This window comes from Malaya genurostris, chromosome 3 (assembly GCF_030247185.1).
Source record: "Malaya genurostris strain Urasoe2022 chromosome 3, Malgen_1.1, whole genome shotgun sequence".
NCBI classification, from domain to species: Eukaryota; Metazoa; Arthropoda; class Insecta; order Diptera; family Culicidae; genus Malaya; species Malaya genurostris.
In genome coordinates, this window is record NC_080572.1 from 29,854,590 (window position 1) to 29,875,959 (window position 21,370).

At 38.4% G+C, this 21,370-nt stretch overlaps 1 protein-coding gene across 3 annotated transcripts in view; it reads right to left on the minus strand.

Annotated features, from left to right (window-relative positions):
* The window catches only part of LOC131439492 (uncharacterized), a 210,736-nt gene that overhangs the window by 94,102 nt on the left and 95,264 nt on the right, over nucleotides 1-21,370 (minus strand). For all 3 annotated transcript variants that reach the window (XM_058610573.1, XM_058610572.1, XM_058610571.1), the window contains exon 3: nucleotides 5,572-6,015. In XM_058610573.1, coding sequence (XP_058466556.1) covers nucleotides 5,572-5,896 — 325 coding nt within the window. In that variant the 5' untranslated portion in view covers nucleotides 5,897-6,015. The remainder of the gene's footprint in view (nucleotides 1-5,571; nucleotides 6,016-21,370) is intronic.

Consider the following 21,370-nt stretch of genomic DNA (forward strand, 5'->3'; position numbering starts at 1 on the left):
ATTCATTAGTTAATCTAAACACTGTTTTTATCAAGCGAGTTGCTATTATAAATTACATTAACTAAAAAATCAGTTCATCACTTTTATTCAATATCACATAGTTGGCTATTGGTCGAACTCATAGAAGAGAAAACAATCTAACATAAAATAAAATTCAATTGAAACTCCAATGGACTTAATGAAATGATAAAAAAGATTCATGTAAGGAAGGTCACGACCAATTTTGACTCATGTTCCAATAAATATTTATTTAAAAAAAAGTAACGTAAATTTAGGTTTTAGTGTACCGTTATCCTGTATCTATAACCGGTGCATTCGTAAATACACACGGGACATTATGCTACCACATACCCGAATAAACAAACTCCCCGTATTATGCATTATGATAAATGATATTGTACAAACAGGGCATTGAATTATTGCAGCAAATTTCACCGCGTCGAAAGCACCAATAGTAGCTACCAGCTGATGAGCGAAATAGAAATGTTCGAACCGGCTGCAACAAAGTTATCAAATTAAAATCACAAATATTTGTGGCCACAATGGAATAGCTCTTCTGCTACCGGATTGGAAATTGAGATGCAACTGGAATAGGTTCATGGTGGAAAAGGTGAACAGAGAGTGAGTGTAATATTGTCACGAAGTATTCGAAAATGGATCAAGGACCAACAACTGCAGACGAATTGGTGGAACTGAACGGCTCTCCACAATGTGGCTAGTTTCAAATTTCGATGATGGATGGAGAGGTTTTCAATTATATGGACACGAAAATGCAATTTAGGATGCCTGGTAGGAAGCCTAATTATTGTCGCACGGGGGTTCAATTTTGATTGTGTTACTGGAGCATTTGCCCGATGAGTTAATTTTAACTCATACTCAACCTTTAATTAAAGTATTGACTTCCGCCTTGTGATTCAATCATGATTATTGAATCATTAATTGTGAATCCGGAAAATGTCCAAATTCGTTTGTCATTTGGTAGATGATGGCAATAATTTCATTTCTATGGTCTATCAAATTAGGTGCCAAATAATTTACGTTCCGAAAATTTTGTGGATTTTTCAGGTAATTCCACCCATTAATCAGAGCCCAGTTCAAGTGGAAAGCAATCGTTGGCGACTGAAAATTACCATAAAAGCACCATACCCAATCCGCTTGCCTATAAGTGAGAAAAACTGTGCTACGGAATGTGTTAACAAGTATTCATTTTCATTCATTCTAATCACGTATTTCCACACTAGAAAATTGCGCTACCAACAAGTCGGTTAGGCTACTTGCAAGCGAAACGAAATTCATATGCTCAATCTTTTTGCTGACAGGCGTCGATCCTTTTTCGCCCGCTAATGGCAAAGTTTACGATTTTGACATTGAACCCATAAATTTTCCGCAGTTGGAAATCGAACCTTCCGAATCTCCTGTCCAATGCGATCTTTAAACCTATGTGTCGTCTGATACGGAATTCTGGAAGATATATAAAAATAATATAAATGTACGGGATTTACATTCATGAACGGAAGAAATTTCGATTTCGAATATATTCGCTTCTCATCGTTGGTGTAAAGGAACAACAGCTGTAATGCGAGTGACGTCGTGAAAAAAACCTTTTTTAATTCACCTAGTGGTGTAATGATGCCTTTCTCATATTACTTATATTTTCAAAAATATCACTAGAAGATTCTGTAAAGAATTTTTTTTTCAATCTTGAATAAAATAAGAAACTTTCTTAGGCTATAAACTAACATATCCTTTTCAATTTGTAAACAGTTATGTCAAGCTATTAAGAATTTTTTCTTTATTTTGCATCGTCGCACTGAATGATTAAACACACTTTACCCTATAGTTCCAGAAACGGAAGTCGGCCCCGGATGAAATTAAACAGCAACCTATGAGACTATAGGAACTTTTATTTGAGCCTGTTTGTGGAAATCGATCAAATCATATCTGAGAGTATTGAGTGAGTCTCGTTTCAAACTTTTTGAACACTACTTCCGGTACTTTTGAAACCGGGAACTTGGAATCAATATAGCCGAAATTGGTTCGTTTCATAAGTAACTAAATATAGCCTACAAATAATTGAATCAGTTTCAAGCCAAATCTAGACGAATTTTACCCTTTTTTGCATCGTCGCTGACGGTGTGAAATTCAACAGCAACCTATGGGACTACAACATTGTTTATTTTATGAGTGACATTATTTGACACATACTCCACGCATTCCACAGACACATACATTGCCTAGCTCAATGAATTGTGTCGAATGACTTAGCCCTCTGGGCCAATTTTCACTAGTCAATTTTCCAAGTGATTGCATAAACTTTTTATATGAAAAAGGCAATAAGTGTCCTTTTATAGAAAAGCATCTTTATCCTGATCTTCTAATAACATTAACAAGTAGGTACAAATTGAACAAAAGAATTAGAAATTAACATTTTTTTCTCCTGAAAAATATAAGTTGAAATGTGGCAACCCTGCACGCTATACGAAAATGAACAAAGCATGCTGCGAACGGAGAAAAGCCGCACGTACCGTCGCGTACTAGTTTTGCATTGTCATTTTGAATGTAAGGGGAGATGGGGTAAAACGGATCCCCGAGGCATAATGCACCTTTTGCTTTTCTCAAAAGTTACCAATTTTTTTCACTGAAATTTTAATGAAACTGAAAGTCTGCTATAACAACAGATTACTATAAAATTTTGGTAGCGATGGTTCAATCATATCTGGAAAAATTTAAAAAAACCAGTTATGATTCTGTTATAAGTAATTTTTGATGTTCGTTCCATAGTAATTTTCTAGGGTGATGAAGACGATTTTAATTATGTAACCAGTGAATTTTTTTTGCACATCATTCGGGTTTCTAAAATAAGTTCTAATACAGACGATGTATTTGCAATTTTATAGAAAAATTGTCAAATTTATCGTCCCATATTTTGGGGGCAAAACGACCCGAATTGTGTGAGGCAAAATGCTCAAGAATTCGCTTACAAAAATTATCCAAAAGTTATCAATTTAATGCATAATAATGAACAATCTTCCACCTGGCAAATATTTTGTCAACGAAAAGTCTAAAGCTTTCTTTAAATAAGAAAAAGAAGCTTTATGAGGGTGCATATTGACCCGTGGTTGTTATGAGCTTTAATCCGTTGTTTTGGTGGATGTTTACCCGTTGTTTAAGATCATCCTGCCTCAATGTTCAGATAATCGTCACTTCGCGTAATTTAAAATGTATATTTCAATAGACAATTTTTAAGGGTTTTGGAAAATAAGATATTTTATGTATTTTTCAATGTATTCAACGAGTATTTGTACGTAATTTTGAGAAGTAATGATTACGGAAGATAGTCATGCATGAAACTCTTCCGTGTTATTCTCTATAGTTAAGATGTAGCCACATTTCCTTAGGGGGTGGTTTTACCCCATCTACCCTTATAAACACTCATCGCCATATAATTTCGGAACCGGATGTCGGATCAGGATGAAATTGCACAGTATATTTAAAGACAATGAGCTTTAATTTGAATCATGATTCGTGAAAATCGGCTTAATCGTTGCTGAGAAATCGAGGTGAGTTCTGTTTTAGGAGATTTTCTTCACTATTATTGATGCTTTCGGAAACGGAAACCGGAGACTAGTAGTCTTAAAGTAGTTTTATATATTCACTAACTAACAAGATCTGCCAACTAGATGCGACTTTAAACAAAAATTAAAATCTTTTATTTGCTTCTTAGTTTGTGAAAATCGATTAATAGATTTCCGAAAAAAATAGAGTACGCATTTTTTAATAAATTTTCACTTACTTCCTTGTAATTCCGGTACCGGGAGTCGACTCCAAATGAAATTCAAGAAAATATTATGAGGCCACAAGACCTTTCATGTGATTCTAAGTTTGTGAAATCGGTTCACCCATCTCTGAGAAACGTGTGTGACTATTTCTTTCCTTTTTTTGGTTCATATCACCCTGTAATTTCGAAACTGGAAAGCGGATCAAAATGAAGCTCAAAAACTTTGTATGGCACCTTAAGACCTTCTATTTGAATCTAAGTTTGTGAAAATCGGTTATTTGTCACACACACACACACACACACACACACACACACACACACATACACACACACACACACACATACACACACACACACACACACACAACTGAGTCGAATGGTATATGACACTCGGACTTCTGGACCTCAGTTGTAAAGTCGGTTTTCACAGCGATTGCATACCCTTTCTATATGAGATAGGTAAAACAGCAGAAAGATAAAATATTTTATACTTCGGACGCTTTTCAATGCGAACACTGTCAAGAATAAACCGCAATAAATAATCAGGAGGAAACTTTGCTTGTTTGAGTCCGCGGCAAAGCATGGCAACTTGTTATCGAACCGTGTCTCGACAAATGCTGTTAGTGTTACAAGTCAAACCGCAAACGATACAAGTTTTCGATATCGAGCAGAACAGCGCGCGAAAAGTCTTGGGGGCTTTCGTGAAATCGAGAAGGAAATTTGTTACGAAAAGAGAATAATGTTTCATAGGCAATCGGTTTCCTCGATAAGGAAGAATAATGGGATCAAAATGTTGCCAGCTCTGTTAATTAGAAAAGAGATCTGTTGGAGAAAACGTTTTTGTCCACCGCCTTATTTTGTTTTCAAGAAGTGAAGCATAAACTAGATTTACGGCCGAGTTACAAACTGAAGAAATAAGATATCACTCAAAGAGAATGAAAAAAGTAAATAAGACTCATTGTGTGGAGTCAGAATCTGATATTTGAAAACACAACAAGTTTCTAAAACAAATAGTACCCATATGTCGTTCATATACTTCATATATTATAGTACTTAAAGGAACACCCTCATTCTGGCTGAACCTTCGCATTTAACAAGCAATTTATTGAGGCTCATTTTGAGCTCAAATCGATTTCGTTAAATTGTTAAACTACATCGTTCGTCCAAAAAAGATGAGCTGTCCATCCTCTTTAATACTTCGAAAGACATCCGATTATCCGTTCGCTTTTATGATGATAGCATAGCCAATTGCTGTCCCCGTTAGTCGTCATTGCCGTCGTCGCGTGTCTCCCATCAGACTGGCGGTAGCGGCGCCGATGGCGGCCAATCATTTTGGTACGTTTGAAAGGCGTTTGTTGAGCTGGTTCTGTTCATAAGCCCGGACCGGATCTCTATTCGGATGCCTCGAAACGCATTATATGGTCTGGAAAAAGCTCAGCATTTCTGAAGCAAGAAAATGGGCATTCTGCACGATGACGTCCCCGTCGCCCTCACATTGAAACTAACATCATCGGTGCGCGTGTTTTTGGGGTATAATCGAGGTAGCGGAAAATTGATTGTCATCGCAGCATGTTCTATTCCCACCCTCTGCCAGATTGATACAGGTTCGCCTTGAAGAGAAATTGCAAATTTCTTAATATTGCTGTAGAGCTGTAATGATTCGCGATAGCTGATCGGCTCTTCGAGCTATCATCAGTAAGTTTAGTTCATCTCACAGATTCTATAACGAATGTCATCCTTATCATTACGATGCGTCACGAATCAAATAATCGAAAGGAAAATGAATCACTAACCTGCCGCTGTCCAATGCTTCGTCGGTTGACTTTTCTGGAAAACCGGTAGCGTGTTACCACTGCTGCCCTGATAAGTCTTGTACTCTTCTTCGTCCCACTCACTAGCACTATCGGCACTAATGCTACTGATGCCCGCCAATCGAGCGGCGCTGGCTTCTGAATTTGCCGGATGGATTTCGTAATCCCATGCGTTGGTGTCATCTGCGGCCATCGTCGTTTTGTGGGTGGAATACGACGGTTGTGACGATGATAGATGAGTTTCTGGTGAAGAGTGAGTTATCATTAATGCAATTATGCAGCACTGATACAACATGGTGAGCAACATCGGAACGGCTGCCGAGACGTCGCTTGTTCCACATTAAGGTGTGCAACTGGAGGCGGGTCTTCTTCTAGGGTGGAGTTAGTGGTAGATCGTTGCTATGATGATAGTAGCATGACGCAAATCTGCGAATGAAACAATGAAAAGCAATTAGAAAAATATCTGAAAATATGTTAACTAAAGAGGCTTGAATATATAATGACAGAATTTGTCATCAAATGCAAAGTACGACGTATCATCAAGCAGTCATAAATGACTGACAAAAAGCGTTCATCCGACTATTAGTGATTAACTGTCAAAAAGCGTTCATCCGACTATTAGTGATAAATTTCGAAATGATTGATATACCATTTAATCGTTTTGTGTAAACTTACTAAACCAGCAGACAGAAGACAGAAGACAGAAGACAGAAGACAGAAGACAGAAGACAGAAGACAGAAGACAGAAGACAGAAGACAGAAGACAGAAGACAGAAGACAGAAGACAGAAGACAGAAGACAGAAGACAGAAGACAGAAGACAGAAGACAGAAGACAGAAGACAGAAGACAGAAGACAGAAGACAGAAGACAGAAGACAGAAGACAGAAGACAGAAGACAGAAGACAGAAGACAGAAGACAGAAGACAAAAGACAGAAGACAGAAGACAGAAGACAGAAGACAGAAGACAGAAGACAGAAGACAGAAGACAGAAGACAGAAGACAGAAGACAGAAGACAGAAGACAGAAGACAGAAGACAGAAGACAGAAGACAGAAGACAGAAGACAGAAGACAGAAGACAGAAGACAGAAGACAGAAGACAGAAGACAGAAGAAATTCTTTGAAAACCTCATGTTACTGAAAACATCATAAATATTACTGTGGAATTCGCAAAAACAACTGTTCATTGAGTAGAAATAGGAAACTTAATCTAACAAAATCTACAATTTTGTTTACCCTGTAGTTTTGGAACCTGAAGTAGTATCCACAACATTTAGGAATTCCGTATGAAACTGTAAGACTTTTCTTTTGAGCCTATAAGTTTGTGCAAATCGCTTTTCCATCTTGAAGATAAGTGAGTGAGATCCTTTTTGCAGGTTTTGATAATTATTTCCAATATTTTCGAAATCGGATCCAGATAACCGGAATAGGCGAACAGAAGAAGTTTGTTCGTTCGCTAGCAACAAATATAACCTACAAATTGTGAAAGTTGTGAACCTAGTTAAACCTAAGCCAACCGGAGAACAAGTTGATACATTAGCTGAGTTTCGCGTAACCACTTTGAAATTGTAGGTGTCGCGTCTGAAACTGTTGTTCACTTATAGAATGCAACTTCCTTTAAACACGCAACTTTGTATCGCTATGAAAAATCATGCATTCGTTTCGTGTTTCACATCTGAAAAAGGGTATACTAACAAAAAGAATTGTTTGAAAAGCATTATGTACGGTAAGACTTTGAGATTTACTCTTGCATTTTTATTTACATGATAACATTTATATTCAGTCAGCTGCCGTGTCAGTTTGTTACGAATATATATTATACTATATAATAAAATATAATAAAATATTGTGTTAGAGAGCGAGAGCAAAATCTATAATGAAAAAAAAAAATATTTCAAAACATCAAATGCGAAGATTACCTATCCGAAATAATCAACTAACCAAAAACATGAGAACTCATGCAGGAATAGTATAAATCTGCAAAATAACGAAAATGGAATTAAATATTTTATCCATCACAGAAGGCAGCATTAACATCGGTAACTCCTCTTATTTTTCGGTGGACAGAGTGTTGTTTTTTTCGAGTGTTAAACAACGTTCCTAGTGTGTTTGACAATATATCCGAACACATATTGGACCAGAATGCAGTTAACAATCATCGTAATGTTTCATTAAAATTTTGTGTGGAATATTTTTTTAAACTTCGTATGGAAATACTCGTAACAAATTTCCACTGTGCAAAGCAATCAATGCGGAAAAAATTCACGAAGCTGATTTATTTCCGGAATGAACAAATTCTGAGATGTACGTAAAACACCTTTTTTATTCAAATCATCGCCCTTTTGAAATGTAATAAATCGTTTTGACAGAAAAAGAGACCCAAAAATTTTGTAATGCTTGAGAATAATGGGAGCTGTCAAGGTTTTCCCCGGCGAACCTAGACTTACTATCTCATGGTCTATTCTGAATAAACCAATTAAACGAAATTTAACGAACGAAGCGAACCAGCGTTTCTGTTACTTTTGCATATGTAAGTCAAGCTTAACAACATTAATCAACAGCATAAAGCATGTAGTATTATTATTACTATTGTTATAATTGACACCACTACTACCGGCGGCACTACTTTGGTTCCGGAACCGGAAGTCGGATCCGAATAAAACCCTAACACCTTTCAGTTGAATCTTAGTTTGTGAAAATCGGTTCAGCCATCTCTGAAAAAAGTGGTTGCATATTTTTTCAATTTTTTGGTACATATCACCGGAACCGAAAAGTCGGATCGAGATGAAATTCAATTGCAGGTTATGAGACCATAATACCTTTCATTTAAATCTATGTTTGTGAAAATCGGTTCAGCCATCTCCGAGAAAAGTGAGTGCATAAACACACAGACATTTGCTCTGTTCGTCGAGCTGAAACCAACGGTATATGACATTCGGCCCTTCGGGCCTCTGTTGAAAAGTTGGTTTTCACAGTGATTGCATTGCCTTTTTATACTAGAAAGGCAAAAATCACTGAAGTTAGGAAAGGCAGTGAGTGCTCATCTTCCGAGCTGAACAGACGTCTTTGTCAACGCGGAAGTTACAAACGAGGCGAGTTATACAGCGTAAATCGTTAAAAATTTTCTTATGCTCATCGTCGAGCCGTTTAGTGTCGCTGCGTGTCCAAACGAATCCACGATGGTGCGTCGGGAAAACACTTTTAGGATTGACTTCTCTAATGTTCCGAAGAAACCGGACATTACGCGCGTGCACGGCTTTTGTGCAACCATCCTGGGTCTGAAGAAAGGTGAAGTACTTCGGATACAGAACAGCAGAGCTCTCGGTGTTTCGTTCGTGAAGGTCACTGACCTAGCCATCGCACAACGAATTTGCGAGGAACACGATAGCAAACATGAGATTGCAGTAGACGGTAAAAAATACCCGTTGCGAATAACTCTAGAGGAGGGAGCAGTTGAAGTGCGGCTCTTCGATTTGTCGGAGGACGTTTCGGATCTAAAAATTTGCGAATTCCTTGAGAGATACGGAGAGGTCATCGACATACGAGAGCAGAAAACCGGAGCCGACTGCGATTTTCCTGGCATCTCGACCGGTATTCGCATCGTGAAAATGTTAGTGAAACGAAACATTGATTCGTGGGTCACGATCGATGGCGAAGTGACACAAGTGTCGTATTTTGGACAACTTCAAACGTGCCGGCACTGCCGTGAGCACATACACATCGGAGCTACTTGTGTGCAAAACAAAAAACTGCTTGTCCAGAAGTCGTACGCCGATGCCGCCAAGCAGACAAATTCTCCCCACGCTATCACGAACACGAGCCCCCCGGCCGCCAGTGTGAGACAGGCAGCCTCAAACTCGGCTAAGTCGGCAAGCATGCCGCCGCCGAAACAAATTCTCCCACGTCAACAAAAGCAGATTTTGCCTTCACCGGCTAAGACCGAACAAAACTTCCCTGCGCTATCGCCCGGCCCGTCTGAAACTCATTACCCCGACGGTGAAGCGTCAGCCGAAATCATCGAACCCGATCATAACCTATCAGCCACCAACACAGTGGCTCGCAAAAACACGCTTAGCAAGTCTGACGGAAACGAGACAGACTCGTCGGTTGGTTCGTCTAACTCGAGAAGGCAACTTCGTCATCGCCCAACGGGGAAAAAACCTCGGGTGGACAACGAGAATGACAAGCGAGAAGAAGGCGATCTACCGTTGTAATGGCTGAATACTTCAGTTACAACCTCGGTACTATAAATATAAACAATATCACGAACGCCACGAAGCTAGAGTCACTTCGGACATTTGTCCGAATGCTGCAGCTTGATATCGTATTTCTCCAAGAAGTAGAGAGTGAGCAGCTCTCGCTTCCTGGTTTCAACATCATTTGTAACGTGGATCATGCGAGAAGGGGAACGGCAATCGCGCTCAGACACCACATACAGTTCTCTCACGTAGAGAAGAGTCTGGATGGTCGTCTAATTACAGTGAGGGTGCAGGATACAACCCTCTGCAACATTTATGCGCCCTCAGGATCATCGGTTCGAGTCGAAAGAGAACGTTTCTACAACGAAACATTGGCCTACTACTTGCGTCACAACACCCAGCATGTCATCCTCGCTGGTGACTTCAATTGTGTCATACGTCCTAGCGACGCCACAGGAGCCAATTCGAGTCCGGCACTCCAGACTACTGTTCAACAGTTACAGCTGCATGACCTGTGGTTAAAACTCCATCCGTCAACACCTGCACCCACATACATTACACACAATTCGGCATCTAGACTCGATCGTATCTATGTAAGCAGAGGGTTATGCGAGCACTTGCGAAGCGCCGCTACGCACGTTTGCTCTTTTACCGACCATAAAGCGCTGACTGCGCGCATTTGCCTACCCCACCTAGGTCACGAACCAGGAAGAGGGTACTGGTCGCTACGACCGCATCTGCTAACCATCGATAATCTAGAGGAATTTCGGTGTCGGTGGCAGTATTGGACACGTCAACGACCAAACTTTCCTAGTTGGATGGAATGGTGGACAAAATGCGCGAAGAAAACTATTATCAAATTTTTTTGTTGGAAAACTAACGAAGCCTTACGCATTTTTAACGCCGACTACCAACGACTCTACACTCAACTACGCGCCGCGTATGATGGGTACTACCATAATCCTTCTATGTTAGCTACTATCAACCATCTCAAAGCACAAATGCTATCAATGCAAAGAGAACATGCACGAAATTTTATTCGTATCAACCAGACTTTCGTAGGCGGAGAATGTTTATCTATCTTCCAGCTGGGAGAAAGACGGCGTAAGAAAACAATCATCACCGAGCTGCAGAGTGAGCAAGGCGATAACATGCATGACCCCCGAGAGATCGAACAGCACGTGCTTCAATACTTCCAGGACCTTTATACAGCGGAAGCCGCGGGGCAAGTTGAGGGAGAGGAATTCGTATGCGAGAGAACGATACCTCCAGGAGACGAACACAATGCTGCTCTAACTACCGAGATCACAGTCGAGGAAATCAAAAATGCCATTCGCACATCCCCGAAACGAAAGGCCTCAGGGTTTGATGGTCTACCCATCGAATTTTACCAGAGAGCGTTCGATGTGATATACCGAGAGCTGTTCTTCGTAATAAACGAAGCATTAACTGGTGATCTACCACCGACATTTACCGAAGGGGTAATAGTTTTAGTGAAAAAGAGAGGTAGCGATGAGACAGTGAGAGGCTATCGCCCGATCAGCCTACTAAATGTGGACTATAAAATATTGAGTCGTGTGATGAAAACACGATTAGAGCTCGTTCTCCGAAATCATCGGGTTTTGAGTGACGCACAAAAATGCTCAAACGGTAGCAAAACCATCTTCCAGGCAACTCTTTCGCTAAAAGATCGGTTAGCGCAACTGATCACGAGAAAGCAAATAGGAAAACTGATTTCGTTCGATCTCGATCATGCTTTCGATCGTGTCTCTCATTCGTTTCTGTGTCGCACCCTACTCTCTATGGGGATCAATCCGAGATTCGCTAGTTGGCTCTCCCGAGTGCAAACCACGTCTACATCCCGACTTCTCGTGAATGGACGTCTATCACAGCCATTCCAAATCGAACGATCTGTGCGACAAGGAGACCCGATGTCGATGCTTCTCTTCGTTATCTACCTCAACCCCCTCGTAGAACGACTGGAACGCGTCTGTGGAGAAGATATATGTGTGGGATATGCAGACGATATCACCGTGTTGGTCACAACAACAGAAACGATCGAACGATGTTTTCAACTGTTCAACTGCTTCGAAACGGTATCTGGAGCAAAATTGAATCGTCAAAAAACAGTTGGTATGGATGTCGGTTTCATTAATGGAAATGCGATGTCGGTGCCGGGACTGCAAACTGCCGAGACGATAAAGGTACTCGGTGTTATTTTCGCTAACTCGGTGCGGGAGATGGTGAAGCGCAACTGGGATCCTTTAGTTATCAAAGTGATACAAATGATGTGGATGCACAACACGCGCACTCTAAATCTTCAACAGAAAGTGATACTATTGAATACCTTCATCACGGCGAGGGTATGGTATCTATCGTCAATTATCCCACCACAAAACATGCACTCCGCACGAATAACATCGGCAATGGGGTCGTTTCTATTTCGTGGAACACCAGGACGTATTCCAATGCACCAGTTAGTCCGAGACAAAACGCAAGGTGGACTAAAGCTACAGCTGCCGTCCTTCAAAAGCAACGCGCTTCTTATAAATCGCCATCTGAAGGAAATGGATTTCCTTCCTTTTTATCGCTTCCTTTTAAACCAAAACATCCCGATTTCCGCCGTCTCAAAATCTTGCATCAGAAAATTCCTGTGCTTCCCCGTCAAATCGTTCAAAACTCCACCAGCGGTGAAATTCATTGTTTTTACTTGGAACAAACGGAACTTCCAAGGGTAGAACGTAACCATCCAGAATTGAACTGGAGGAATATTTGGAAAAACATTTCTACGAGACAACTATCGTCGAACCAACGCAGCGATCTGTATCTCTTGGTTAATGAGAAAACAGCGCATCGCAAACTCTTGCATGTGATCGGAAGAGCGGATAACCCAAACTGATTGCACTGTACAGGAAGCATCGAAACGCTTACACACAAATTCTGTGAGTGTCCGCGTGTGACTGCATCTTGGTCATATCTGCAGCGAAGAATAACTACAATCCTGGGTGGCTGGCGAAGGTTAACTTTCACTGATCTGCTGCGGCCTACACTAAATAACACGCAAACCACAATGAAATACGAAATATTTAAATTAGTTACAAAATACGTCAACTTCATTCTAAACCAAATGAATGATCTCGACCTAACAGAGCTAGAGTTCGTTTTGAATCTAGAAGAATGAAAATTATGAGTTTGATCAAAGATGAGTTGTAAATAGTTATCCTAAGCGAAATAAACGATATTTTACAAAAAAAAAAAAGGAAAGGAAAGTTATTGCTTTTGCATTAGACTATACAATTTAAAAAAATAATCTTGATCCTAGTCGGTCTCTCCATCCGCGCAAAATTAATGATTTGCCATACTGAAGACGTGGACAAAGCTTCATCCAAATCGGAGCAGTCTTGACTTTGCTATCTTTTCTGTTGATGATTTCGGGAATTATTCTAGTAGTTCAGACTGAAAAGTAAGATCTACGTGCCATGCCTTCTAAAACAGCGGCTATTCGAAAGAGCTCCTCCGAAAACATTTGCGATAGATTAACACATGAAATTACAACACTTGATTTGTTAAATTGAATTGTGATATAGTTTTCTTGATCATACAAAATATATTTGTTTTTCATCCGAAAACAAGCATTCTTATTTTGGAGAAGGGTGTAAAAAATTTCAAGGATTCATTAAATCACCCGAACCCATCTCGAAATGTAGGTCTCGTTTACCATTCAGTAACATTCCGAAGCCAACGCTAGCTAAACAAAGAATGTTGGCAATGGAAATAATATGATATGTACAACATTCATTAAGGAGAGCTCTTCTTCGATAACGAGTAACTAGAAACTAGCAAAACCAACATAACAGGAACATTTGAAGCCTTGTTTGGATCGAAAATATTCACTATCGTTTATTTTTTACTATACACAGCGGGCATTATAGCTATATGTTATCTTTGAGGCAAGTAATTTACTTATCTATAGTTTCCTGTTTGGAATATTTTCAGAACTGTGTAAGTTAGAGCAATGGCATGATGTGATTGCTGTTATTTCGAGTGGAACACTTTGAAAATTCAAACGCGTTCAAAGAATCAGTTCTGAATAAACGGACATCACTTTGTTGAATAATGTCCAAAATTTCAGCAAGGCGAATCGTTCAGAGATGTAGAATGGTACACGTAAAACAGTAAAGCATTTTATATATCGTGCAATCGGCTGAATTGAAATTTCCCAACGAATTTACGAAATGATCAAAATTTTTCCTTGTTATTTGAGTTATTTTAATTATCGTTCAACCGGTATGAGTCAAGTCCCAGTCATAGGCTTCAGAAAGCCTCATGATTCTATTGGCTAACAAACGTACATGAAAAAACCCTTCTTAAACCACCTAGTGGTGTGATAATGCTTTACTCTTTCTTCATAACAATCTCATAAAAACATTGTTTATCTATTTATAAAAAAATTTGTGACAATAATTTGGGCTTATTCTTGACACCAATTAATTTAGATTGATTCGAGTAGTTCACAAAAGCATGCTTCAATGTTTATGTCACACAGTCGGCATCATTTTTCCAACCTAGTGCTTGACATTTGCGTTGCCTATTTGTATGAGGAGAGTGATGCTAATCTAAAACCCTTCTTAATCCACCTAGTGGTGTGACAAAAGATTGGCACTCTTATATACATTAGAGCGGTAAAAAACAACGTGTTTTGTCAGTTACGTCCCTTATACCATCACATCTCCGGAACCAGACGTCACAGCCATTTGATCCTCGAACTTGATCAATGGCCTAACAATAGCTTTCAAACGGGCCTAGACTTGTTAAAATCGGCTCAGCCATCTCCGAGAAACTTGCGCAGTAGAAAAGACAACACGTGCTGTCGGTTACGTCATTTATACCATCATATCTTCGGAACAAAAAGTCACAACCATTTGATCTTCGAACTTGATCAATGGCCCGACAGTAGCTTTCAAACGAGCATAAGTTTGTTAAAATCGGTTAAGTCATCTATGAGAAAATTGAACGGTAAAAATATCTTCGAAAAGTGCACATACATACATACACATACACACACAAACACACACACACAAACACACACACACACACAGACATTTTCCGATCTCGTCGAACTGAGTCGAATGGTATACAATACTATGGGTCTCCGAGGCTATACTCTATATATATATATATATATATATATATATATATATATATATATATATATATATATATATATATATATATATATATATATATATATATATATATATATATATATATATATATATATATATATATATATATATATATATATATATATATATATATATATATATATATATATATATATATATATATATATATATATACAAGGTGAGATGAAAAAACTGCAACCAACTTCAGACTGCTGTCATTTCTAAACCGCTCGTCCCACAGCTGTCAGATTTATTCTAGTGACAGCTCATTATATTATTTACAAGCGCACAAAAGCATTTTGGTGGGAATTTTTCAGAAAAAAAGTTATTTGTGATGGAATTCAAGTGTGATAGTGTGATTGCTTTGCATTTGGCTGGAAAACCACAAGTGGCTATCGTTAGAGCCCTCCAGCATTTAAAAGTGAATAAATCTTTTGTGTCTCGTACCATCGCTCGTTACCGTGATACTGGTAGCGTAGCCCGACGTCAAGGAAGTGGACGAAAAAAAACAGCAACATCGGCAGAAATGGTTCGAAAAGTGAAGAAGCGAATTGAACGAAATCCGCGTCGCAGTGGCCGAAAAATGGCTCGTGAGCTGAACATATCGCAATATGCCATTCGGCAAATATTGAAAAATGAGCTTGGACTAAAGCCATTGAAGTTCCAAAAAGTGCAAGATCTTACTGATGCGCAAAAAAAAGTTAGACTCGAAAAAGCTAAAGAGTTGCTTCGCTTGGCCGAAAGTGGTGAACTGCCGAATTTGGTTTTCTCCGATGAGAAACCATTCGTTATCCAGCAGTTTGTAAACAAACAAAATGATCGTGTTTACTTGCCAGAGAGGTCAGCTGAAAATTTGCAACTTCGGTTGGCCACCAGAACTCAAAAGCCGGCCATGGTGATGGTGTGGGCCGCCATAACAGCCGATGGTCGCTCGCCGCTCGTATTCATCGACCGTGGGGTCAAAATAAATGCGCAAATCTATCGCGAAAATATTTTGGAGGGAGTTCTGAAGCCCTGGGCACGCAAACATTTCGGCCGCAGACCTTGGACATTCCAACAGGACTCAGCACCATCGCACTCAGCACGCGCCACCCAAGAATGGTTAAGAAATGAGGTTCCTCGCTTCATTTCCACCGCACAATGGCCACCAAAATCTCCGGATGCCAATCCGTTGGACTATTGTGCCTGGGGTATTTTGGAAAGCAAGGTTGGCACTAAAAAATACCAAAGTGTCGATCATCTCAAGCAAGCGCTTCGCCGAGAATGGGACAAAATACCGCAGAGCCACTTTCGGGCAGCGTGTGATGGTTTCATTGGCCGTTTGAAGGCCATAGTTCGTGCCAAAGGTGGCCAATTCGAACAAATCTAAACCGATTCTCAAATTTGATGTTATTTCCGACATTTTTTGCTTTCATTCAATAAAATTTAAAAAAAAATGAAAAAATTATGGCGTTTTACTTTGTTGCAGTTTTTTCATCTCACCTTGTATATTAGAGCAGTGAAAAACAACGTTTTTTTTCGGTTACGTCACTTATACCATCATATCTCAGGAACCAGAAGTCACAGCCATTTGATCTTTGAACTTGATCAATGGCTTGACAGTAGCTTACAAACGAGCATAAGTTTGTTAAAATCGGTTCAGTCATCTCTGAGAAAATTGAGCGTGTTAAATTAGCTTCGAAAAGTGCACACACAGAGACATTTTTAGATCTCGTCGAACTGATTCGAATGGTATATAACACTATGGGTCTCCAATGCTCCGTTCGAATGTCGGATTTTTCCAGCAATTCTAATATGTTTCTATAGAGAAAGGCAAAACCTTTCTTAGTCCACTTAGTGGAATTTTCATAAATCTTGTAAAATAACCATAGGATGGGAAGAGGGGACATGAAATTTTCGAAATCGAAAACATTTTTTGATGCAAAAGTCTTAGAATTGCATGAAACGTCGAGATTTAGTGTCATCTTGAAAAGATTTTTTTTCCGAAAAACTCGACTTTCTGGGACTCAAAATGTTTCTATGTCGCAAAAAGTCGATTTTTTCAAACTGCTTTTTCAAGATCGAAAATTACGTCACGTCATATCTCCGGAACCAGACGTCACAGCCATTTGATCTTCGCACTTGAATAATGGCGTAACAATAGCTTTCATACGGGTTTTGACTTGTTGGAATCGGTTAAGCCATTTCCGTGAAACATGCGCGGTAAAAAAACAACACGTTTTGTCGGTTACGGCATTATATCTCCGGGACCAGAGGTTACAGCTATTTGATCTTCGAACTTGATCAATGGCCTAATAATAGCTTTCAAACGGGCCTAGACTTGGTAAAATCGGTTCATCCAGCTCCGAGAAACATGCGCGGTAAAAAAAACAACACGTTTTGTCGGTTACGTCACTTATAAAGTTATGTCTTCAGAACCAGAAGTCACAGCCATTTGATCTTCGAACTTGATCCCGACAGTACAGTAGCACACACACATACACACATACAGACATTTTCTGATCTCGTCGAACTGAGTCGAATGGTATATAATACGATGGGTCTCCGAGGCTCCGTTCGATCGTCGGTTTTTCCAGCAATTCTAATACCTTTCTATAGAGAAAGGCAAAAACAAATAACTAGACTTATACCTTTCAGCTGGTGCAGCATTGTTTTACTGGAACTGATTCTTCGGTTACACCCACATCAGTCCGGTGAGTTTTAAGTACTATTGGACTGGGAGGGTGGCTCACTCTAAATGAATATGCACCCGAGTATAGGATAACATCCATGTTTTCGTAAGTACATAAACGAGTGTACAACTCGAAGATTTATTTCACTCACTTCCTACTGCTGTATTCAGAAGCAGGATGCAATGTTAAAATGTTTTAATAAAGATTTAAAAACTACTCGCAAATAATCAACCATAGCAAACAACGTGTTAGATTCAATTTTGAGTTAGATTGTAAAGTAATTTGAACTTTGACATGGTTCAAATAACTACTTCTACATCGCAGTTTTCACACAAATGCTGGCACGAAACTAGAAATTAGATGTGAAATCTCCGGAGACAGAATTATTTTTGATAAAAGTGTGAGCACGATTATTGTCACAGGATAAACTTTTCTCACGAGGAACATATGTAGTTTCAGAGCTCTCAATATTGTAGATATTGTTAAGTTCCCATTCTAACATTTAATGATCAACCTGGTGTTTGTACAACGCTTCACACGGATCACAAACAACTACCCTTTTTGACAGTATCAAATGTCCGAAAGGGAGTCTTGTTAGGTTCTGTTATGTTTTTTTTTTCGTTGACACTTGACTGTTCCCATAGAAATATAATCAAACTACACTTAATCTCTAGATAATCTATCATACTGTCTACTGCACTTGTTTTTTTTTTGTTCCGTGGTACCATGGTGTAACTCTAGTGAGGTTGGCAAGTTGAAGAACGAACGACAACAAAAAAGTTGTATTTTCACTGAGTTTCCCTATTCTACGTGCTTCCACAATGCGGCAAAAATTCATTTGCCGAGAAGTAATGTGTCTCCGTGCTTTGGCGTGCAGCTAGCGCCGTAATTATAAGCAGAAACTCAGGACTCGGGACACATGAATAGTTTCGCAATTAAAAATACTTTCACCAAGGCAGCCCTGCGGTGTTTGCTGTCATTATTGTTTCGTTTCTATCACCCGGATCCCAAATACCATGTTGGCAATAATGAATCAAAAGTCTGTTGCTTGTTTAACGATGTTCGATTGTGCCGAATATAGTTTAAAAATTTCGCCACAATTATTTTTCTGACTTTTCATATGATAGTTGTTCAACTCACAATGAATTTGAAAATGTTCAAAAGATACTCTTAAAACTAATTCTAGAGCTCGGTATAGTTAATAAATAGTCGAGACAGATCACCAACACACAATTTTGCTAATTGCTCAGTAATCAATTATGTTTTCCGAGATTCGTTTAATAGATTTACTGAACTTTCGGCTAAGTGCATCTTATTGTCGCGATTTGGCAAAATCTTGAGCTGAACTCATCAGTGATTGAATCTGTGTTAGCTTTAGTCGAAATACAGCTAGACAGCTGTCATTTACTTTTTACATTTTCACTTGGCACAGTTATTTTCTGATGAGGGAATTTTCCGGTAGACATTAGAAAAAATAGAAAACTTGAGAATCTACTATCTATTCAACAAGTTCATACTATCATATATAAAACTGTGGCATTCTTCAAATTAATTTTTTCCGAATCTTAAAAGAATACTCGAAATCGATTTGTTTGACCGTCTACTGATAAAAACTATCAATTGAAAAAGATTTTAGGTCGATTTAGAAATTTTTTTACTGTTTTTCGCCCTTTTCAATGATGGTATAAAATTTTTCACACACTTTACCCTATATGTTCGGATCCGGATGAAATTCAGAAATTCCGTATGGGACCATTCCATTTGAACCTAAGTTTGTGAGAATCGATCGCGCCATCTATGAGAAAGATTAGTACACATATTTTGATTTTTATCCACATTTTACGTCATTACTCCGAAATTGAAAGTTAGATATAAATACAGTTCAGGAGTTTGTGAAAAGAGGTTCAGCCGTTTTTGAGAAAATTTGGTGCATTTATTTTCACATTTTTTGCACATTTTACTCCATAATACCCGAACCGGAAGTCGGATCCAAATAATATTCAGGAATTTTGTATGGGACCACAAGACCTTTCGTTTGGATCTACACAGAATGAAAAGATGAAACTTACACGACATGTAAAGCGATAGTGTAATGAAATAGACATCAGTTGAAACGAAAATCTGATTTAAAACCATGATTGATGTAAAATTACATTAAAATTTATTTAGTTTTTCATTGAACAAGACTGTATATTTACAAACCGCTTCGTTTTGTTATGTAAATTTCCATTCAATTGCCTGCTCCAAATATGTGCATGAAAATAGATGTAAAATTACAAAATATTTTTCTCTGTGTATGTTTGTGAAAATCGGTTTAGCCAATATTCGAGTTAGAGTTTCCAGAAGTAAGGAGCCATCTTCAGTGTCATCTAGCATAAAAATTCCACAAAATCCTACTAAAAACCATTATGAGATTATATTCCAGCCATTTTTCATAAGATTTATAAAGCAAAATGAAGTATCAAACATGTAACAAATCTATTTCGAGATTATTTAAAATTCAAGATAGTCTCAAAATGAGCGTAATGAATAAACTGTCACGTTGATATCATTTTTCTTGCATATGTGTGCGCCTTGCCGTTTTAGATGGTTACATACTAAAAATATCTTAGATTTATTTACTATTTCGAGGCTTCGCTCAATTAAAAAAAAATATGCACACTTATTTTTATCGGAAATATGCGGGTAGAAGGGAAATTATAACTAATTGTCAATAAAACAAAAAAGAAATAAATTCTATATCCCAGAACAAACGTTTTATAAATGTACTCTAAAATAAAAAAAAAACTGCGAAGATCATCCCCATGGAGTTGTTTGAGCCATTGATGTGGAACAAGGCAACCAAAATTTCTAATGACCGACATTTTCAATCAAACAGTTCAATAAATCGTCACACTTTAGAATCCGCAATTGCACGAGAGTCTGCTTAGATTGATCTTTATTAGGAACCAACACCGAACACGCGTATCAAGAATATAGACTCTGTTTGTCTTGATTTGTATTTGTTTTGTAGTCGACGAAATTACATCAATATCCCAAATGTATGCAATTATATCTTTATACATACTTGCGATACGGATTTCCATATTTAAACTTCTCTTCGCCAAGCTTGAAATCTTTGCACGGAAGTCTCACTCAGATAAAAATATTCTGTGAATTTACATCAATTATCATGTACGAATTTGGAGCAGACAATTGAATGGAAAGTTACTATACAGTTCTAAGCGTTTTTTGAAATATACAGTTTTGTTCATTAAAAAATGTAACATATGCAATCCAATTTAATTTTACACCGATCATGGTTTCAAATCAAAATTTCGATTCAACTTATGTCTATTTCATCATACTATTGATTTATATGTATTGTAAATTTCAATATTTTTTCTGTGCATGTCTGTTAGCGGTATAAGAATGAAGTCGCTAGTTGAGCTGATAATTATGTAGATGCGATTTGACGAATTGTTCGATTGGTTATTACTCTCGCAACCGGGAAACGCACACCAAACTTTCTAACACTTTTTGTTTTCTTGCTCAACTTTGAAGATCAGATATCGAGGGGATCAAAGCATCGAGTACAAGTACAAGATGACGAACATGGATCACGAACGGGATTGTCTTGCGTATCTTTGACATAAATATTATAGAAAAACTGACACAACTTTAGAATTTTGCGATTCTATAATGCAATTGAATGTATTCACGTAAGCACCAAATTATCACGCAT